General features: G+C 40.7%; 2 protein-coding genes across 2 annotated transcripts; one reads left to right on the top strand and one right to left on the bottom strand.

Annotated features, from left to right (window-relative positions):
• Nucleotides 1-1294: 1294 nt before the first annotated feature.
• Nucleotides 1295-14388, top strand: LOC109463468 (nascent polypeptide-associated complex subunit alpha, muscle-specific form-like). The gene is made up of 15 exons (XM_019760297.1): nt 1295-1419; nt 2220-2387; nt 3124-3283; nt 3980-4115; nt 4746-4879; nt 5646-5727; nt 7176-7270; nt 7620-7673; nt 7786-7902; nt 8440-8663; nt 9352-9510; nt 10157-10305; nt 10737-11261; nt 11678-11845; nt 12372-14388. The coding sequence occupies exons 2-15, from the start codon at nt 2240-2242 to the stop codon at nt 12945-12947; spliced, it is 2727 nt and encodes a 908-aa protein (XP_019615856.1). The 5' UTR covers nt 1295-1419; nt 2220-2239; the 3' UTR covers nt 12948-14388.
• A 1624-nt stretch (nt 14389-16012) lies between these two features.
• On the bottom strand, nt 16013-23077 carry LOC109463428 (HSPB1-associated protein 1-like). Its single transcript, XM_019760246.1, has 8 exons — nt 22589-23077; nt 21191-21396; nt 20349-20485; nt 19448-19535; nt 18468-18632; nt 17070-17171; nt 16279-16401; nt 16013-16027 (listed from the first exon to the last, which is right to left on the bottom strand). The coding sequence occupies exons 1-8, from the start codon at nt 22776-22778 to the stop codon at nt 16013-16015; spliced, it is 1026 nt and encodes a 341-aa protein (XP_019615805.1). The 5' UTR covers nt 22779-23077.
• Nucleotides 23078-23142: the final 65 nt, after the last annotated feature.

The following is a 23142-nucleotide window of genomic DNA, read 5'->3' as shown; positions in this document are numbered from 1 at the left end:
ACATACCACAGTACCAATGATTCACTCAGCACGCACTCTTACCATGTTTGCAATTAGGCCACAGCATGTAACTTTAATCAATGACATCCTCTGCAGACTGCAAGTAAACTTCTAGTCTTTTTGACAGCTTTAGTTACAAAGGACTTTGCTGCGCTCATCTCACTACCTTATTACATTTTTGTAAATAGGAAACAGGACGTAGGCTGAAATAATAATGATGATAAGTTTATTATTATTACAAATACATGACAGAAGGCTAATTGTAAATACGTATATCATACAAAATGATATACAATGATATGAAGAACTAATTCCTACAGTACACTTTAGTCTTTATACTACAGTACATAAGATATATATCAAGCCAGTTTTGTTGGGTTTTACTTGTTCTTTTGATCGCCGAGCCATGGCCACTTCTATAATAATTGTTCTTTGAAATTTTATATGAAAATCATTGCAATGATGATGAAAATCTACAGTTGTGTAAAATATTGGAACTACACACTATAAAACCATACATACATATTTAAAAGCTATACATGACTTAACTGTTACATATATTATGCAAATTTAACATACATAATGAATATTTACTGGCTAAATTGGAGATATAATGTGTTTCTAGAAATGGTTGTGATGTGTTGTATCCTTCTGTGGATGGCTGGGTTCAGCTCTGTTAGGTTCCTCCCCAGTTTTTCATGGACCAAGTTCTGCTTCCTTTCCTAGCAGAGGTCCAATCTGAAGAGTCTTAAGAAAAGAGGATACAAACAGGAGAGTAAGCATTTCAAATGTGATCAGAAACTGATATGATATATGTCTAAGTCATTGAACCACAAAAAGAAAGCATAATACATAATTATGTATACAAACGTATAACTATATCAGGCGGGTCCAAGAGGGTATATAATATNATTACAATACCACATACGATACAGAATGACATAAGAAAAACTCCACAATTTCTCCTCTCATTTCAAGATAAGTGGCTAATGACAGTAAAAATGTAGCATAACATTTTTAATATATGTAGAGTAGTGCAAAAAGTAAGATGCCTACCTCCCCATAGACCTCAAGCAAAGAATAAAACACAAATGTCATGTATAACAAGTATCCTACCATAGTTGCAAGTATTACATAAAAATTCTGTATTCCACTTAGTTAAGGTTTCTATAGTATATATTTAGGTTTTATTACTTATGAGAATCACAACAATCTATTGAGCATTTTAGATACAGTAAACTTCATATTGCACGCTATGGCTGCCTTACCTGCAGTTCGTATAAGAATCAACAGGTGTCGCTTCTGAGCGGTGTACTTTCCACCTGTTGCTAGGCGACCCAAAGTTGAGTGGGGATCAAGAACATGGCGGACGCTGTCAACAATGTCGTAAAATCCGGCGCACAGATTTATTGTTTAAAGGTAAGTCCTGTTTGCCGTTCGTGTGTGATAGCCCTAAGCACGTGAATGAAACGCCGGTGGTCAACGTGTTACCAGGGGTTTTGTCAAATGTAGTGTTTTTAGCCTTGTTTTCTAACTTTTTTTGACACGTCGCAGCCGTGAAAGTTACAAAGCGAGGGGGAGGGGGGAAGTTTAAGGTTACGTTGTGTCTGTTGACACAACATTGCGTACAATGCCTACTAATTCATTCAAGGAAATTCGTTATACACATAACGCTACCGTCTCTATAAGGTGAATCAAACATCGCTTTATGTATTTGATATTCAGATACGTGCGTTTTAAGCCTACATTGATTTAAGCTTGCCATATATTTTAGGTAACGTAATAGATAGGTTTAACATAGCTAGATGACATCTTAAGGTAAGTAATCTTACATGTAATCTACTCACTACTGGATGACAGAGTGCTTTTTCGTGTTCCGAATAAACGTTTAGTTAGTTATCTAGAAAAACAAACGTAAGACACAACAAAGGTAAGACCTATGTCATAATTCAAAGTCATGACACTTGATATTAAGATCATAAAATGTTATATTGTTTGCAGAAACAGCCACAACATGTTTAACCAGACAGCCCATGTTTTTCTAAAACATAGCTCCTAACTCATAGCCTAGGATTTAACTTAGTGTAGATTGAAGACATTGCACTTATAATCTTTCATCCCAATATTTATTTATGAAAAAAGAGGATTAAAACCTCTGTTGATCACAACTTGATGTCAATTTATTTTGAAACACTCTTTGATACTTTCCTAAAATCCAGATGCGGTAAAATTCTTCCTGATGAGTGAGTTTGCAGTTCCACCGGCGACCTGTGGGGCCTTGTGCCAGCACCCTGGCTGCTGGTTGGCTCACAAACACGCTCACCGCCCGCAACCACCGCGCTCCCTCAGCCCGCTCACCGGCTCCCAGCAGTCGTCAGGAGCAGGAGGTATGTACAGGTGTAGCACACGGTTGTAAGTTTGTTGTACGTTACTGTCTTACAAACTTACAACTGATGTCGTGTGGCATAATGATAGGGGCATTCTGCCAGAAACCCATGGGTCCTGGGTTCGATTCCACCTCCATGCCCCAATGTTGTGCCCTTGGGAAAGACACTGTACAAAGCTTTCCTCACTTCACTCAGGTGGAAATGAGTATGTAGCTTTGGTTAAGGCCATCCCTCGAATAGGACGTAAAATGGAAGTCCCGTGTTTGGGGAGAGCCACACCCTATGCACATTAAAGATCCTACCACATGTTTAGAGTTGAAACTTTTATTTCAACACAAAGAAATGTTTTCACCTAGAGCTTTCGACTAGTCAAATTCTCACTGGTTTTCTTCAATAGACTGACTCAGTGAGACTTGTCACATGGCTTCTCTGAAGTGTGGCGTCAACACCAGGTCAAAGGTATCTGGTAGACGATGTCGGCCCCCGTCACGGTTAAGTGAAGGGTGATGGGCCCTGATGTAAATAGCCTCCTTCACCCCTCTCAGGAAATAGCCTTTATCAATGTCCTACATGTATATTCTTACAGTGTCAAGTGAGACAGAAATTGACAGGTGACTCGATATGAATTTGTTGCCACACTTCTGAACTGGCTGAAGTCAGCTGTGAGTGTTCCAGGAACGATGCCATCTGTATCTGCCTTGTTTAAAGTTAACATGTGTTTGTACGGCCTCTCCAGGCAGCCTCCCCACCCAGAACGTAGTGAACCTGCTGGGGGACTACGGCTTCGACCAGCGGGACCAGTTCCAGCTGGACACGGGCCAGCCGCTGGCCGATAGACTGGTGGGAGGAACCCTGTCAGGGCACACCTCCCCACAACGTCAGCAACATCGCCCAAGGTCAGTGTCACAAGGGCAAAGGGTGTACATTTAGAATACGACACTGTATCGCCCGACTCCAAGTCAGATCAACCAAAGGCTGAAAGTCGGAGAGCGATCCGACTGGTAGGAGGGCCGGGACTGAGGGTGATGCGAGTATCCAGTGTTGTATTTTATTTATTTCATACCCACCTAAGAAAACGTGTCTTTCAATGCAAAATGAGCAAAAATTTGGTGTCTCTAAACCGAAAAAATGCAACAACATCAATTCCAAAGTCTGAATCCTGTATTCAAATTTTCGAATGCGGTGCATGAGGTTAGAGCAAAATGAGTTCGGCCATGGAAACCCGGGCCATACTGTCAAGCATAGCCCAGTCCGGGACACCATTATCGAATGTTATCGTGGCCCGGGTGTGATTTAAAAACTAGTATACAGTATTTCTTCTAATAAAGGGTGCACCCCAAATAAAGAGAGTACACCCGATTTGGGCTTCATGAGATAGTCAAAAGAAAAACTTGAATAAAAAAGTTGGGGTCAATACTTTCAATTGTTATCTTGCAGTTAAAAATCTCATGCACAGATTTGTATTGTACCGAAGGACCAGACATCAAATTGTTTGATTTCTACTGGGCTATTTAAGGATGACATTGTGAAATGTATTTTCAAAATAATAAAAGTGGGATGTTTTTGACCTTTTGACCTTGTTACCATGGCAGTGGGAAGAACTGGAGCGGGTACATGGGTCCTCATGTCAGCCCCATGATGACCTCGGTGCAGTCCCTCCGCAAGTCAGTAGAGGGAGCAACGTCCAGGTCCACACCAACTCCTGTCCCTGTCAGACCTGCACAGAAGGTAGGGGGACTTTCCATGCAGCCTGAACCATGAAAAAATTGTTATCATATTTCAGATCAACATTTTAAAAGTACTGGAGATGAATGGAAAGAAACATCACTCATAAAACAAAGACAGAAGATGATATAAACTGCCTGGCCCGTTTGACCACTTGCTGATGTCATGTATACCGTAAAGTCTCGTGTGAAGATCACGTGTCTGTGTATGTCTCGGAAGTTTATATTAATAATCCTGATGAAGGCGACAGTGGTCATTGAAAATTTTATCTTTGTGTAAGTCTTCCTCGATAGTGGATAACTGAAAATGTGTAGAACTACTTAGGCTGTTGGAATTAAGTTTAGCATCGTACTAATACATGTATTACTACCAACACAGATGAACTTCCATTATATAATAAAAAAACTTTTATTTCAAGAGAACTGAGATGTAGAGAAGCCGCAAGAATGTTACATGTAAATCTATATGAAATGCTGAATATTGCAAGAAAAAAGACCACTTTGTATACTACCACTTGAAGATGTCTATATCATTGCTACTGAAGGATTGAAATATTGCTTGTCTTCGGGTGCTTACCATTGAGGGGGTGAAGTCTGCCATCTCTGATTGCCTGGTTGATTTCTCCTCCGACAGGTGGAAGTGCATGAAGTTGTTGACTTCACAGACAGGACCAAGGCAGTCAACAACCTGCTGGGCGGCAGCTTCCTGGAGTACATCTGGTTCCCGCGCCCGCACAGGCGGCGCCACCGGACCGCGCCACAGACGGGGTAAGTCTTCGTCTTGTAGCGGATTGGCAGGGGAGGGCTTGCGTGATATTTTTTTACAAGGCGTAATTGGGCCTTTTATGTTTTCATAATCTGTAGGCAGCCTCCCCATATGAACATGATTTGTAACACGTAATAGCTGGTTTTCATTCTACACAAAGCACAAGCAGTTACCTTCATTTATAACATGCAAAACGAAATTTGTAAAGTACTCCATGGTTTTTGATTCATAATCAATTTTTTACTGAAAATTTACTGTAATTCATAATTCATAATCACTATCTGAAGTTTGTAATTTTTAATCATCCCTGTTCATGCCATCCCAATGGACTGGTAGTGTCAGATGTGTACCTGGTAGGTATTTCCAGGTCAATTTACTGGCACAATCTTCAACCTTCTTGTCACAATATAAATATTATGCATTCTGTTACTGTAGTTAATATCATGTTATAAATTTATCGTTCCCATTCATTTTGAAGCTATGACCTAAATGATATAATAATAATAATTCTTTTCATCACTTTAGTATCTCATTAATTCTTTTATTAAATATGTATCTGTCAAAACTTGTCAACTTTGCACTCCCTATATGTAAAATCATGCACTCAGACTACAGTATGAAAAGTTTTGAAATGTTGTCATTCTCACTCGAAGATTATCAAACTGCATTGTGTCCTGCTTTGAAAGAAATATAGTGTTGACTTCATTATCTTGTCAGTTTAATGTAATTTTTTTATAATATTGTATAATTTTGTATGATTATCCACAGGTCAGTGAGCAAGTCAGGAGTGGTGAGAGCAAAGGACATTACAAAGGAACTCCTGCCTCAGAACTTCTACAAGAGGAAAACGGTAAGGAGCACAGAATAAGTCAAGGGTCTACGACCTGCATTAAGATATCAAATAAGGAATAAAATTGCGTAAAAAATGCCAGCAGGACAAGGGTTAATACAGCGATATCAAAATTGTATATACTTAGGCCACACCAATTTAAAGCGGGCGGGCGAAAAAAAAAAAAAAAACAGGCCTTGGCCTCCTACTATGGCCCAAAATGGTATGATAGGAGCCATGAAGTCAACACAAAAGGCTGGTTCAAAATTTAAACAATGAATTTTGAACTTTTAATGATACCATTGCATTGAAAGATGGAATAACTGTAACAACTAGGAAGAAAAGGACTGTTTTCAACTGTTCAGGGCAAAATATGAGCATTTTGCAGTTGATTCTGAATTTTTATCTTTATTTGCAAATCAGAAAAAAATTCAGCGGGCGAATCCGTTAACCAAGAAATTAAATTGGTGTGGCCTTAGAGGAAATTTTGAAGAAAAAGAACATTCTTGGCCTGTATTCACAGATTAATCTTCAAAAATACTATTTTTGATACTGTGATGTCAAAATTTTACATATGATAGACTTAAAGGATATTTTGAAGATAAGTCGAGGCCTGTTAAGTCATATAACATAATATCTGTCTCATAAAGTTTAGTTCAGTCAGTCTACAAAGACACTGTTTTGAACAGTTACTAGGGACTTCAATGTGGCTATCTCTAACAAACACATATGGCTCATGAGATGGCCATGATTGCCATTGAAGTTAAAGAAGTTACTGTTTAAATTAGACATGTTGCACAATGCAGTCAAGTTTGCAACTGGACTCGGAAACTAAGTAAATGTTTGTTAAGACAATAAACCATTTTCAAGGTGTATTCTGACACTGGAATGTTTGTTGACATAATATTGATGATGCTGGACCAAAGACTCCGGAGTTCAAGTCCCATGTTGTTGTTGCTAACTGGACTTTTCACCACCATCAGTCTTTTGAAATAAATCAGTCTTTTTGTCATTTGGTGTAATTTGCTGCTTGTGATGGACAAAAGTTTTGTCCAATCCATCATCTTTGACCAACAGAAATCCATGTGTAAATATATGGAAAGAAGTCATTAAACTAAGCTTCATCTACCAGCAAAATTTTCCCCTCAAAATGCAGGAAATTATAAGCATTTCAGATTGTGAGTCAAAACTTTAAATTTTTTCCCTGGGGATAAAAACTTTAGTTTTTTTCCCTGGGGAGTATGATTTCCATGATTGTCACATTGGCACTTTCAACATGATTACGTCAAACAAAATTCAGATTACGGATAAAATGTCAGGCTGGTTAGAACACTGCAAAATCAGGTCTAGTTGGACTGTTCCTTTCAGTTAGTGAAATCAAAGAATGTACTTGCGACTACATATTGAGTATTGAGCCATAAATAAAGGAATTTAATAGTGTTGTTGTTTGTTTATTCTAAACTGTCCAGAAAAAGAAGAAGCGATCGTCTAAGAACAAGACATCAGGTGTGCCGACAGGAGGACAGCCGTACACGTCCAACCGTCTCAGTCCCCGGCACGAGGGGTGAGTCTGGTAACATCCTCAGAGGTTCACTGAGAGTCCCTGTCACAGTCAACCATAGGACTACTGTATAATACATTTTGAAATGTCGTTCACAGCCGAGGATAATCACACCTCAAAACACATTTTTTTTAGCAAACATCATCAGAACGAGATTTCTATAAAAACAACTTGAAGATAAAACTTGTTTGATCATGGAAACCTCATGACTATCCTACGAACTGCTGAACAGGGGGTGTGTATGTTATACCTGTAGGTCCTGGAGATACTTATTATTGTTATAAGTGTGGTTGTGTTTTGAAATTGAATTTTAAAATGTTTTTGTAAATATGTTTATTTTGTTCTACTACAGATTGAAAGGCATCTCACAGGACACACTGATACAGCTGCTCCAAAATGCACAGACGTAAGTTATTTCTTATTTTTCAACCATTTCAACCTTAAACCTACTGACCTTAGTTTTTTTCATTGCCATTGGCATTGTCTCTCAGCAGTTTTGTTTGTTTGTTTGTTCCCAGGGACCCAAACCTGCAGAAGTTACTGGAGAAGATGATGCCAGGACTGAAGGAGGCTCTACAGGAGGTCGCTAGGACATCACCGGCCCCACCGCAACAGAGCTCCATACTCAACCACAGGTACAGACATCTAGAGTTGGGACAGAACATGTTGTTTGCTTGTTTGAGCCTTTGTTTATTAATGAAATACCTGATAGTCATTAATTATCATGAGGGAATAGGTGATGTTCACACATAATATACATGTACTATAATTCACTTTATTTTTGTGGTAACAAAATTTCACGGTCTGAGAAAAATGGACAATAATGGTCGAGGGACTGTAAGTCAGGTGGCAGAAAAAAGGAAGTCGGTGAATTACTTGTTCACAGTATTTCTGGTACAAAAGTGACTGCAAAAACTGTGAACATAAAAGTACCATTAAAAAATAGTGAATTACAGTTACTGTAACAAGATACAGGCTCAAACCCAGCAAAACTTATACAGTCATGTACCGCGTATGTTGTAGAATGTAGTATAATGTTAGACGTAGACTCTTTTACGTCATTGAATTTTCTTTTTTCATACACGTCATGTTGTTTGTACATGTATTTGCCATAAAATTTGCTATTTTTTGTAAGATTAATGTTTTCAAAACCACCTGTTGGTGTGTTTCAGGAAAATGAGGCTGCTGGATGCTCGAGAGAAGTCCCTCCCCCCCATGCCTCCCCGCACGGTGGGGACTGCAGGACCGTGGAGACTGGACCCCCTGGGGGACAGGGCAGCCCCGGGGACAGGGGAGCCTCGACACTTCAAGTCCCCCCACCCCCAGACCAGCCGAGAAGACGTGGAGCCTACATCACTACAGGCTCAGCTGGAGAGGAAATATCAGAAAATCTACGGTGAGACAGCGAAGAATATTCCATAATATTGTGTAGATGTTAAATAATCTTTTCAGTAAGTGTGGTGGGTTCTTTAACATGTGGCTTTCCCAAACACGGGACCTAATGTCCTATCCAAGGGACGTCCCTAACTGGAGCTACTGTAGGTACATGTAATATCATTTTTCCCCATGAGTGAAGCGAGGAAAGTTGACGGTGCCTTTCCCAAGGGCAAGTAAGATTAGTGACATCGGGCAGAATTCGAGCCCGAGACTACTCGTGTGAGTTGAATACTCTGTCGTTACGCCACACAACCCCACTAGTGATATTACTAGCATTTTCAGGGTGGCAGGTATACATGTGACTTGTCAAAAGCTAGCAAAGCCTTTATAATAACACAACCAGGGATTCTTCCTATCTATCAGACGCCTTCCTCCTTCAATCAGACTGTTTTGCTTCTCACCGTTATATGTAGCTGATGTATTTGTTTTTTTTTGTGGCGAGAACTCAATCCCAATCATTGCCATCGGTAAAAAAAGATTTGTTAAAACCTAATTGAAACAGATTCTGATGCAACTTGAGACTGTATTTTAGTTTGAACAAAACTTTAACATGAAAAAAGTAGAAATTTTAAAGTAGAAAAAATGTAGTAACTGGCTTATCAGGGTATTTAATGTGATATTGTGTATCATTATCTATTATACTACAGGAGACAAAAGGACATCCCATCCCTCCCCCACCCAGTCAGTAATGAACCATCCCCACATGACGTCCGTCACCCCGGCCTACACCGCGCCGTGGGAGGAGCCTACACCAACGATGGCCAGACCCTTCCACTACAAGAACGTGCCTTTTGATGTGGTCATGGGTAAGTTAGTGGTCATTTATTTCAGTTAGGACACACATTTAATTTTATGGATGACATCTGTGTGCACTACGCTTCACGGAACTCAAGAACTCAGTACAGTGCCGACTTATAAATGCCACTAAAGGCCAGCATGTGGCAGCATGTCATAAAAGTCGCTATGTAATACCGAAAATTCGCAATACATGTACCAGCTTTGTATTCCCGTGGTTAAGCAGGAATTTTTTTATTCACCTGAGCGTAGTAGTTTGGGGGTCTTCAGAGGTCTTCAGGGTCTTCCATAAGTGAGTGTGGCCTTACAGTGGTCACTATGAAATTAGAAAGCCACTCATATCAGATATTTCAAGAAATTAATCTTAATTCAACTTCAAAGTTAAACTACTTGACAGAAATAGACACACTGGGATATTTTGTTTTTGCCAATCAGAAAAAAAAAATGAAGCAGGTGAATGCAAGAACCAACTAAATTGGTGTGGCCTAAGCAAAAATCTTTTGCCATCAATTCATGTGACATGAACTCCAAGACAAGATCTTTACCAGGTTGAAGAAGAGACGGAGTGCATCTCAAAAGCTCCTCAGAGTAGCTAACTTTTTGCTGTGTGTTTGGTTATGAATATTCATCAAAATCTTTTACCTCCCCCCCTCCCAGCGCCCGTGCAGCGCCCTCCCGCGGCAGAACAGGACCAGTGGGACGAGGCGACCATGGAGTCAGAGCTGGCCTCCACCATCCACGTCACCATGCCTACCCTGTCATCTCCCTCACCTGACGACTTCTTCAGCGACCAAGTCGCCTTACAGGTGGGTCTTATACATGTACATGTACATGTATGTCGGTCTGCAGGCCCTTTTTTGTAAGGCGTAATCAGGCCGTTTTAGTCTTCGTAATCCATAATACATAAGCTGCAACATGTAATTGGTAGTAGTCAACTCTGAGAATTTAACTACACTATTATTTGTAATCGGCGGTGAAAATGTTGTGTTATTCTCGCACCCTTCCCATCCATGCATGCCCTCATTTATGTACAGGGTTGGGCTCTTGCATATGAGCATGATTGTACCCAGTATAAACAGTTTTATTGGCCAAAAAGAAGTTTGACACAAAATGATTATTACTGCGAAGCAATAATTTTTTATTCTTCTGCAACTGCCGCCATCGGAAACATATATTTCTGCGAATCCCTCAATTTTTCTCAGATCAAAGGATTTACCGTACTCTTCTTTGTTCACAGGAACGCCGGCATTCCCGCGCCTCCATGAGTTCGTTACAGACATCGGGAACGTGGCCCGGGAAGTCATTCCAGGGTGAGGACACGGCGCGGTCCAACCGCAGCGGCGCGGAGTCCCCGTCCCACCCGGGCGCCACCCCTGATCACTCCACCGCCCCCACGCCCACCCAGCTCACCACCGAGCCGACTCTCGACACCATCCACGAACTCACCTCTCAGGAGGACGCCACCTCCCCCGACCGGAAACCGTTCCCGCCGCCCGCCAAACCCGGCTCCCCAACCAGGAGGAAACCGGGTTCACCCATACGCCGCATACCGGGCTCCCCGACCAGGAGAAAACCTGGCTCGCCGTTACAGCGGAAACCGCCGTCACCGATCCCGCAGAAGCAGATCCTGACACCGCCGCCTCCCGCCTCGTCACCGGAGCCGTGGCCCAGTCTGGAGTCAGACACGGAGATGTCAGGGTGGTCACCTGGCGGGGCCTTTCATCCAGGCCAGGACAGTGTGGGAACACCACCTTCACCACAGGTACATTAATAACACCCTGTAGATTAAGTTTGGACTTAATATTGCACCTCGGATGAATGTTTGTAGCCCTTTACAGCTTATACTTACAAAGTTGATATTTGATGAAAACCTTCCATAGCACATAACGGTTCATAACGACACCCTACGTCATTGGAAATCAAAAAAAGCTTCAGATCAAATCTGAAGATCTTCTGAAAAATCTGAAGATTGTTTCAAAGAATCTGAAGATTTCTTCAAAGTATCTTTTTTCACATAATCTGAAGATTTTTTCAAATAATCTGAAGATTTTTTTCAATCTAATCTTTTCAAAGCCTTTTCCGCCGATTGCACTGGACATTGTATTCCACAAACCCGTGTGTATCATCCTTAATGTTACATAATGCAGCTGTAACACCTGTATCTGAACTTTCCCACAGGTGGTGACAGCAATGAAGGCAGCTCGGGCGCAGGAGGAAGAGTCGTCCCCTGCCCCTCCCCCTCCCTCCCCTGAACCCGTCCCCACCCCTACCCCCACCCCCATGGCTCACAAACTCCTGCCCCTGGAGACACTGGAGGAGGGGGAGGAGGATGAATCTGGTCCTGAGGTTAGGACTTCATGATGTTTCAGTTGTTTTTTAAAAGGCTTCCAAAGCAATTTCCGGTTGGCAAAACAAAACATATAGTGGATAAGGAAATATGTCCAATATTGGCATTTAGTGCATTTACTTAATTTCATACATGATGAAAGTTACGTGAGGCATCTCTTTTGGGTACTACCCATAAATAGCTAGAACTTAACCAGCCTATGTGAAACAAAACAAGCAACTATTTTCCATCAACGATATGACTGAAGTCCTTGTCTTCCTAAATGTTACAGTTTTGCCATATATCAAACTTGAATGTAGTGCTTTGGTTCACAGTGTTAAACTTCATTGTTTGAATTACAAACTGGCCTTGTACTATACGTTGACTTTGAATTCATGGCTTCTATCGTAGTCTTTGGGGCTATCATAGGATGCCATTTTTCTTCGCTCCGTTGCTTCACATTTTTATTTTCTATTAAAAATCCAAGAACCAACAAATTGAATTGGTTTGGCCTTTTTCCAACTCTTATAATTTATGTTTTTACAGAGTAGCAGAAAGGACCAGTCAGAGCCGCCCTCTGCGGGTCTGCAGGGGACAGTAGGACAGGAACCTATAGCGGAAATTCCCCCAGTCACGGACACAATACCTGCAGACACAAGGGAGACTTTTGATGCACCTGTAACTGATGCATCTGATGACGACCCAAAAACACTTGCCAAGCAAGAGGACACTTCAGTAACGGCTGTTGAGAACAGCGAACAGACAGTTCCGGAAGTTTCCAACAGCGACGAGCGTACTACGGGTTCGGGAGAGACGGAAGAACTGAGAGGGGTTACCGTCGGCGGCGAAGATTCACAGGGAAAAAAGGACGAGGAAGAAAACACGGAAGCTGTTGCCAATCCTGTGGAAAATTCCGGAAGCAATGAGGAAGGGACTAGAGGGAGGGGAATTCCGGAGGGGGCGGAGGGAGTAGAGGATCATGGGACGGGGAGTCAGGATGAGGACAAGACAGTTACCGCTGAGGGAGAGGGTGGGGGGGAGGAATCCACAAGTGTGTTTGTCGTAGAGGCAGAGCTAGCCAAGCTGGCAGTGGAAGATGGATCCAACACAGCAACTACGTAATGTCCAGGTAGAATGTTGGGAGGAAAGATCACAATGATTTCTGGGTGCTTCGTCTTTTTTTTACATAACCCTTTGGTTTTAATAAAATATGTCAATCATGATCAGAAGTTATAATCTTGTCTGCCAACAAAAGTTTGAATTGAAGGTACACAACTACATGTATGCAGCAGAGAGACAAAATTTGGAAAAAAATTGCCAATACAGGAAGTTATCTCCAGAAACTACAATCATCATGACATTTCTTCCTAGTCAGGTATTTTATAACAGAACTTCAGAATCTTATTAAAGTCTTAGAATGCAAAGTGAGTAATGCAAATGTCATAGGATGCATATTGCCTTGCCACCACCAACTACAGGGTACATGTCTTTCATTGTAGTTTTTGACACAGTACCCGTTAGCTTTTGAGAACTGAAAACTTTCACAGGGCTGTCTTGACTTAATGTTCATGCTGCTCTTACATGTATATACATTTATCAACCAACTTTGTGTATGTCAGTCGGAAAAGGGTTAATAAATAGCTGCTGTTTTTAGGTCACAGGGACCAAACTAATATGAAGGACCATAGCTGCTATACCTGTATGTCATACATGTGGTGCTCTATAGCCAGCCTAAAATATTTTTTTCTGTTTCATTCGTTTCAATTTTGTTTGACGTAACATTACGTCAAGCATCTGATTCAATACTAGATGGGTAAGGAGACAGGCTCCCCTGGAAAATGTTGAAATCTTGACCTTCTGAAACACTACAGTAACTGTATTTCCTGCATTTTGAATGGCAAATTTTGCTGGTAGACTAAGCTTAGTGTACATGACATCCCTTCTATATCTTTACATTCAATTCTTGTCTGGCAAAATTATGGGCATAATTCTGTCCATAATGAGCAGCAAAATTCTGTTACTTAAATGATGGAATTCAAAGAACGGATGCTGGCTAGAACACTGCATACATGTATCATCCTTGTTGGAGCCCAGTGTTCAGCATTGACTTTTGAGAAACAATTTGCTCAAATGTTTTAATGTGAATGCAGTAAGTTAATGAATATAATAAATACATCTCTAAGCGAAGTCATCTGAGATATGGATGTTTGTATGGCTGGTAAATGTATTATAGCTGTTAGTATGAGCGTAAAGCTTAAAAGTTGTACATGCTACATATTGTACTACCGGTATGTGTCTCTATACAGTTGACTGAGTTGTATTCAGATGGTTAAAAAAACTGTAAAGATCTTGACTTTGTACACTATAAGACTGTCTGTCTTCTATCACACTTAAATGAAGTACAGAGTATCATTTTTCAATAAATTAACAGACATTACTTATTTTAATTGTATTATCATAATTATTGTTTCTCCTTGTAAAAGGTTTTTCTCAGTGAAGACAGCATAAAGTACATGTTTATCACAGGATATATTGTCTGTGTTTTTCATCATTTTATTTTCCTTGGAAAATGGTTCAATTGAGATTTTTTTTGACGGAGTCGTTCAATGCAAGGCCTATACGACCACTTCTCGGCATTGAACTAGAAATATGAAACATGGCTATGTCAAGAGATGGCGGTGAACGTTTGATTTGAAAGATTGTAGGTTGGTGGGAAACACTTGTCAGGGAGGGAATTCCATTTAAGCTTGGCCGTGCGGGGAACAATTGTCACTGTAAAAAGATTTCAAGCAACACTGCAAAGAATTTGGACAGTGAAGTTGTGTGAGCTAGCGGAGAACCTAGTGGAACGGTTAAAAGTTCTGAGTGGTGGAACTAGATGGGTGAGTTCTGCAGAGCAATGACCATGAAAATATCTGTAAAAGAGGGATAGAGAGGCAACATTTCGTCTCTGGGGAAGGGGGTCTAACTTGGAGGCCAGAGGATAGCCTATCAAGGCATTACAGACTCTATATTGTACAATAAACTTATTTAGAGATAAACATATTCAAGAAATCCATGTACCATATTATCAGCATAATTTATTGATTTTCCAGCAAGATTTCTCCTGACAAATTCTAAGACAACCTAAGCCTTACCTTCAGTAGGTTTACCACTTCTTGCACAACATGTGGCTGAACCAAACAGTTAACGATGGTATTCTCTAGTTTCTCTAAGCCCTGGTCCATGTCTTTGGATGTGTCTGTGCTTTCTGGACTTTCTAGCTTAGATGTAACCTCAGCAGATGTTGTGGCAGTGTCATCTAATGTACAAGCCATGTGTTTATCTGGGTTTTGTATTGCTGAAGTTGGTTTCACTGAAAAATGTTCCTCTGAGGTCCTTGTTGGTGCAGTCTGATGACTAGAAGCCTCTATTGCTGACGTCTGCTTCACTGCTGTTATTTCTGATATCGTACTTTCCCCTGCTGCAGTCTTTTCTGCAGTGTGTTCTGCTGCAGTATGTTTCACTGCTGCAGTGAAATCTACTGGCCTTACGGTTACTGAAGTCCTTTCCTGACTGGTCCCCACATAATAACTTTGCTCTCTGCACACTTTGTCGGTGAAATAGTCTGTACATGGTAGCACGGGTACAAGGTTTGGCCCGAAACAAGACGACGGAGTTGAAAAAGAAACACTGCTTTCAGATTCTTTGTCTCTTTCGGAATCTTTGAGCTTGCTCTTCTTGTGCGGAGGTGGTGTAGTTTTTGTGTCCTCCTATGAGTAAAAACTGATTGTAAGATGCCAGAGAGAGCTTTCAGCAAGCACTGAAAATTTTCTTGAGAATGAGAGAGAAGACTGCTTAACTTCATCGTGTAAAACTAAGATGTATGCATCAATAAAAGTAAGACATCCAGGAAATAAGATACCATGAAAGTAACAACTACTTAAGCAACTGTGACTGGCAAAAGGTAGTAAATACGTTTGACCATTTCCAAAATCTAGTTGCTCCAGTAACTTTCATTGTTACTTTCGAATTAAAGATGTATGCACCTATCAGTGGTAAAAAGGCATTAAAGAGATGACAAACTTCACCTCCTTTATATAGGTCAGAATCACACACACAGACAAAAACAAACAACAAAGAAATAGATAAGGCCACAACAATTCAATTTGTTGGTTCTTGGATTTTTTTCAGTCACTTAAGTGCTCTCAATCACTGTTGATCTGTTTTAAGGGGTCAACCAAGGTTTTCAATCACTTCATCTTGTTTTTACATGTAGTGTTTGCCTTAAGTCCTTGATATAATTAAGATGCTAAACGCATATCAAATAGGAAGACAGGGACTTTCTTCAACTGTTCTGAATCAACAGAACCTAAAATCTTTTTTCTTTCATGCAAATCAGAAATAAATGAAGAGGCAAGTCTGAGAACGAATTAATTACATTGGTGTGGCCTTACAAAAAAAGAGGAAATACCTGAGGAAAAGGGCAGCCTCCAGCCAAGCTGCACGTTGAGGCACCGACACATCCATTCTTAGCTCTTACTTCTTCCAAGGCTGCCTGCACAAAACCCAGGTTTGATGCTCGAGAGGTCACGTTCTGTTGAAGTAACAAAACAAAAAGTATTCAATATGTATGCTTCAAGTTTAAACTTTTATTCCAACACAAAGGTAAAAGTTCTCACCTAGAGCTTTTGACCAGTCACTCTGGTCTTCCTCAGTAGACAGAGGACGACTACTGAGGAAGACCAGAGTGACTGGTCGAAAGCTCCAAGTGAGAACTTTTACCTTAAGTTTGTGTTGGAACTTTTAAACATATAACTACCAACATATATGAACTTTCATGAAAGCATTCAAGATATACATGTACTATGTAGTAGTAGTTATCAAGAGGAATTTTACTTCAACTCCCTAGTATAGCTACCTCTACTTCATGTGGGTCTTTTTTCTTATTTCAAACATATAACACAACAATTGTGCTACACAAACCCTGAAATCTAAAATGGACATTTCCTTCCTGTACATTTTATTTCATACAGATAAGCACATTTCCTTACCTAATACTGTAAATCACTTTATATTCAGGGTACTTAAATACATGTATCAGCGGTTTTCCTGGTCACTTCTGTACCAAAACTTTCTTTCTCCTGTACTTGCCACCACTATGAAAATATAGTTCTGCGAAGGTGTCCATTTTCCTCAGACCCCGAAATTTTGCTTCCGCAAAAATAAAGTGATTTACAGTATGTCCACAATATGGTTACTCACCTCTGTTGGATTAAGCCACTGTGATTGGTCAGAACCTGATTTGATTGACAGCAGCACCAGCCTCACCACAGCCTCCTGAAGACGGTCCTCTGCATCACTGGTCTATAGCAAAATAAAATTTCAGTGAAGGCTTTCTGCAAAGATCTTAGTCATATACATAACAGGGGTATAGCCTTTGATGATTGCCACATGCTTGTGCAACATCTTGACAAACTACCAAGTACCTACATGTACATGTAATATCAGCTTAAATAAGAACAAAAAATAGTCATGCCTTTAAGTACCTGAGTTATCAACCAAGGATTGAGGTGTTCAAAAACTCTTTTCTAGAACAATAAATATAGAATACAACACGGTGTATTCCGTATCGCCCGAGGTACCAGCCCGACCGCTCGTCGGATCGCCCGACGGCCGAAGGCCGGAGGGTGATCCGATCCGCGGGAGGGCCGGGACCGAGGGTGATGCGGAATACACCGTGTTGTATTTTATTTATGTCATACCCACCCACGAAAACGCGCCTTTCAATGCGAAATGAGCAAAAATTTGGTGTCCCTAATCCAAAAAAACGCAACAACATCAATTCCAACGTCCGAATTTTGCATTCGAATTTTCGGAAGCGGTGCAAGCGGTTAGGGCGAAACGCGTTCGAATCTGTCTATGGAACATTTGGAAGCCCCGGGCCGTACGCGTTCAGAACCCCCGGGCTGTACCGCTAGTTATCACACGGGCCGGAACACCCGTATCGAACGTAATCGCGGCCCAGGTAGGACATAATCATTGGTATCATAGAGTGGAACTCGCTGCCACAAAGTACAGCAGGTGTATCCTCACTAGAGAGCTTTAAACCAATCAATGTTTAGGTTTAGATGTTTAAAGGCTAGGTGACACCGTGTAACAAGTCATTAGGTGTAATATAGCCAGCTGCCGCTGCACCACATGCCTGTGAAGCTGGTGTGTTACATTGAGGGGCAGTTATACTGGCTATACAGATACAGATGCAGATAGAGACAAAAAGAATTCAGACTTCTGGGAAGTGTTTTGCGTTTTTGTAAATGTACTGGAACTGTGGAGGGTGATTGTGATGTCTTATGGACTTGACTTGTGGATATGTATAACGTTTCTATAGCACTAGCACCTCCTGTAATAATAATTAATTAACAATAATGCTTAGAACTGAAAACCTTTTGGTGAAAAGAAAAGGGAGAAAAGTTGGAAGCAATGAACTTGTCTTACACAGACTCAGTCTGGAACCAAAACATACAAACTCCCTCTAAACCACTGCCACTCAAAACAATACATCCATCATGGAAAGTAACCATCTAAAAAGCATACAAAGTTAGCCAAAACATAATGTGTTTAAATTATTGATATCATTAAAAAAACTGATTTTCCACTGACCATTTCTATCCATGAGTTGACAGCTATACTGGTGCTGAGGGACTCCACATAATGCCACCAGTGTTTGGGTACAAACAGCACATCACCAGGCTCCAACACTACAACATACGGGTGACTGTTCACTACCTTGGGGTGCTGCTCGACATTAGGATGAGCCACATTCACCTGAAAAATATTATAATCGTCTTGAATATTGTACAGAACATTTCTTAGATCATAAAAATAATGTAGCATCCAAAACAATCTATTAAGCCCCTGTCACACATTCACGAATTTTCACTACAGAAATTAAAAGTAAACAGTGTATTGACATGATGAACGTTCCTGTCTATTATATTCTCTATTTGATAAAGCAAAACATTATATACTCTGTATCTGCACTGGTATAGTCGGTACAACTGCCCTTTGGTGTAATACACCAGCTTTGGCCTAAGTATGTAGTTATGGAGTTGAGCATGACATAAGTAGATAGAAAATGAAGTAAAGACTAAACTTGGTATCTCCAACACTATAATGAATTGGGACTTAATAGTACCCAAATTTCCCCTCAACCTTGTTCATTAAATTGAAAATGTCTACCGGTATGTTTGATATTGTCTGACGCTACCTGTTTGAGTGTAGGGGCCCCCTATATATGCTGTGATTTGGACCCCCTATACTGTGATTTAGCCCCCAACACTGCCTTTCAACCAGCATAGGGGTGTTTATTTGGGGTAGAACCTTGTGATCCTTCATAAATATTTGAAAAAAATAAATAATTATCTTAACGACAAAGCTATAACAGAGGGAAAACAAAAGTTGACAAAATTTGTCCCCAGTATCTCAGGGGGTTATGAGTTTTACAATATTTCAGGGATAACACCAAACCCCCTGCTGTGGTCATGTCTTTGAGACTCGTTGCTTGGCTTGTGCCATGGAAAGTTGTCCTTCTGTACCTGACACTGTAAGAAACATTTGGTAACAACCCTACCTGTACTGACCTGACTGAACACACTGGACTCCTCATATGGCAGCCGTGTTGGGTACAGACTTGGACTGTCCTCCGGTGGAAAAAGAACCCACTTCTTTCTGTAGAAGATTTAAAAAAAACATTGATCATTTCCTCATGAATGGGAAAGTATCAGCAAAAATGTTTATTAAAACTGTTACTCTCAAGCATTTGGGGTAGAAAGGTGTTTGTTTGCTGCAATTTTTCCTCTTTGAAATGACTTCTGAATCTTTGCTGCACAATTTCAATAGCCTGGCTGCATGGTATCAATCCAATTTTAGACTCTAACGTAAATTCTTTCACACTACAGTACATGTACTTGCAATCTTTGGTGAAGCAAATGAAGTGGTGACAGGTCTATCTAGTGACAACACTGAAGCTTCTACTATGAAACTCAGAAAATCACTCTTATAAGCCATGTGTGTTTTGCCTTGTGACTGCCCTTTTAGCATGATGTTCTTTAGGCCACACTGATTTAATTTTATGGGTGACATCCGCATGTGCATTGATTTTTGCCTGTTCTTAAAAAAAAAATCTCATAGGGGGCTGAAGCCTGAATGCCATCCTCCGTAGTCCATGGTAGCTAGTGACAATAGGGAGCCTGTGCTAACTACAGTCAGAGGATGGCACCCAGGCTGCTGAAGCTTCACAGAACTCAAGAACTCAGTACAGTGTCGACTCATAAATGCCGCAAAAGGCTAGCATGTGCCGGCTTGTTGTAAAAGTTGCTATGTACTACCGCAAATTCACAATACCAGCTTTGTATTCCTGTGGTTTAGCAGCATTTTTTTTGGCTGGAACTTTTTTGTATTCTTGAGATCTTCAGACTAAGTCAGTGTGGCCTTACATATAAAGAAATCACCAAAGCAATGATGTTTTGTGAATGCCCCTACCTGCCATACACCTGTAGTACCAGGTTACACCCGTACGTGTCATAGTGACAGGGAGTGTGTGCTCCAACACTGCCCACCCAGATCGTACTCTCCACACCACTGCGCCCGGGGAAGCCAAAATCCTCCCATCTCACAGCCTGACAATGGAGAGATGAACAAGACAGAGGCATGAAACAGCTAGCCTAATAAACCTATTATCGCTGCCAAGTAGTGCTATGTAACTAAACTCACATTTAGGTTCAGGTCCAGATTCAAGTCCAGAGGTTTAGGTTCAGATCTGGACTTGTAAGTCCGGACCTAAACCCATGGCATATACAAAACTGCATGTAAATATACGTTGGCAACCTTGCAATGTTGTCTGGGCAAAACTGTGGCCACATAACATGGAGGCTGACACTTGACGATGCCCGATGGCAATGTTTTCTTCATTTTGCAGCACAGATTTTGCAGATCTTAGGTGGTTTGGTACAAAAAGGGTATGTGACGTTTTTCAATGTACTAATATGTCCGGAAACTGTTCTTGCCTTTTAGGTTTTATTTTACTTGAACATTTTTACAAGTACGGAACCGGTCCAGCGAACTGGTACACAGCACTGCTGCCAAGTGGCGTCATGTGGCATAATGGTAGGGCATTCAGCCCAGAACCCATGGGTCCTGTGTTCGAATCCACCTACGTGCCCTGATAATGATATTATGTCCTTGAGAAAGGCACTTGACACAGCTTGCTGAAGCAGTACTCCTGTCAGAAGCTCTGAGGAAGGTGTCTGATTAAGACACCGAGACGTAAGATACAATACGGGTTGTGCAAGAAGAAAACATAGACGGTCTAATACTTGACTTACCTCCAAAATGTCTGGTTGGTCAGAGAACAACTCTGCCATGTACTTGTAGTCCAGGTAAGCCCATGTGTTGTCAGGGTTGTATGGCTGTAGAGGGTTACTGTCTGTACTGTTGTCCTCAGGTGGGTGGGGGGACACAGGGTCTAACCACAGACAGAACTGGTACAGGCTGGCATCTATGTACTCACAGTCTGTCTCCCACAGGACATCTGAGCAGGAGAGACACATGCTTTCAGTCTTTAGTATGTCTTAGTAACATCAAAAAGTTACAAAAAAAAAGTTATAAAGAAAACGCTTGTCTTGTTTTCCTTCTTTTTTTTATTCCGTTATGAAATAAATGGACATTTCAAACCTTAGCAGATATGTACACCATTACATGTAGGCTTTTTCTCAAAGAGCTATTATCTTTGACACCAAAGCAGAGGTTTATGTATTACAGTATATAAAATTTATGTGCACAGTGAAGAGGTGAAGAAAGACAACAAATTATGGCAATCATCTCTCTCCTTCTCCAAATCTACAATATTTGCTTGTTTTGTACACATTCAATATTATGCACTAATTGCAGCTAAATCAAACCCATGTATTGTTTTTTTTTTATTCTTTATTTTGCACATTAGGTTCTTAAAAACCCAACACATAAAAAGTATGTGTTAGGGGAAGGCAGAGACAATTTTGTTTATCGGATGCCTTCCCCACAACTAAATAATGTAAACATAGGAGCAGTAACTGCGTTAACAAAAAGTATAAATTAAAATAATAACATCTTAAACATTTTGAAAAGCTTAAAAGTTAGCAAACAAAATAATAACAAATGATAACAATCATTACATAAATCCGAAGCATATGTTATCTATGGGCTTTGCCTGAATCAAACAATAAATAAAATAAATAAAATAGCTGATAACTGATAATCCAGGTGGATCATTGCTTATTAAGGCAACACCAATTTGATTTGTTGGTTCTCATATTTTTTTCAGGAAAAATCTCTAGCGACAGCGCAAAAAATAATACGAACAGACTCAACAGACCAAGGCAACCTATGATATCCCCAAATGGCATGATACTGCCCATACTGGAGTCATGAAGTCAACATACCAGGCTAGTTTGAAATCCAAACATTAAATTTCAAACCTTTAATCAAACCACTGCATTGATAGATGGAAAAACTGTAACAACTCTGAAGAGAAGGGACCTCCTTTAACTGTTGGGACTGTTGGGGAAATATAATCATAATCATTTAATGAGTTGATTCAGAGGCTGATATGTTTTTTTGTTTTTTGTTGCAAATCAGAAAAAGATGACGCGAGCGAATCCGTGAACCAACAAATTAAATTGGTGTGGCCTAACAAATGAACTGAACAGAAGACCCAAGTGTATTAACGAAGGGCTGTGTCTCACCTTTAGACGCCGGATTCCGTGGGCCTGTCCGGAATCGCAGAGTTCTATTTTCCAGCACTTGAGCTAGACTTTCCGGACTCCAGTTTGACGCCGGCCAGTTTTGCACCATGCCTTTGAAAACAGCAGGAGACGAGAGGTTTCCGTGCATCAGAAGGAAGTGGACTTCTTCTGGACTCAACTGCTTTTCCATCGACGCCAAGTTGTGGGTGGTTCTTCATAAATTTTTGCACAAATCATGCAAGGAGTTACAGTACTACGTGCTACTTGTACAACCCCCTCCCCCATTGAATTTGACGGTCTAAATATATGCGGGTTGGCCGCTATGTACTGGCGCTAAATCTGTTTATACATTGCAAGCATTGACACACATCTAATAATTTAGTAATTTTCGGAAAACTTTTTTTGGGGGCGGTCATGCAGAGATGAAAACCCACAGATACACACTTGTAAACAGAGACCGAATTCCCCCCGAATCATTTCGCGCCAAAACTTAACGGGTCAAAGGTCGATGAACCCCCGCCTTGGCGTCACCCCTCTTTTGTCTCCAAGCAGAT

The sequence above is a fragment of the Branchiostoma belcheri genome, unplaced genomic scaffold (assembly GCF_001625305.1).
Source record: "Branchiostoma belcheri isolate BF01 breed outbred unplaced genomic scaffold, Haploidv18h27 scaffold126, whole genome shotgun sequence".
Taxonomy (NCBI): domain Eukaryota; kingdom Metazoa; phylum Chordata; class Leptocardii; order Amphioxiformes; family Branchiostomatidae; genus Branchiostoma; species Branchiostoma belcheri.
Note: the sequence above shows the minus strand (reverse complement) of the source record. Positions and strands in the feature narration are given on the sequence as shown.

Excerpts from the sequence above, each read along its gene's own strand:
- LOC109463468 (XM_019760297.1), top strand. The coding sequence starts at position 2,240 with ATGAGTGAGTTTGCAGTTCCACCGGCGACCTGTGGGGCCTTGTGCCAG. Across the intron at positions 4,880-5,645 it reads CGGACCGCGCCACAGACGGG|GTCAGTGAGCAAGTCAGGAG; the intron begins GTAAGTCTTCGT and ends GATTATCCACAG. Across the intron at positions 11,262-11,677 it reads GAACACCACCTTCACCACAG|GTGGTGACAGCAATGAAGGC; the intron begins GTACATTAATAA and ends ACTTTCCCACAG.
- LOC109463428 (XM_019760246.1), bottom strand. The coding sequence starts at position 22,778 with ATGGAAAAGCAGTTGAGTCCAGAAGAAGTCCACTTCCTTCTGATGCAC. Across the intron at positions 19,536-20,348 it reads GTACTACAGGTGTATGGCAG|AAAGAAGTGGGTTCTTTTTC; the intron begins GTAGGGGCATTC and ends AATCTTCTACAG. Across the intron at positions 17,172-18,467 it reads TCAACTCATGGATAGAAATG|ACCAGTGATGCAGAGGACCG; the intron begins GTCAGTGGAAAA and ends ATTTTGCTATAG.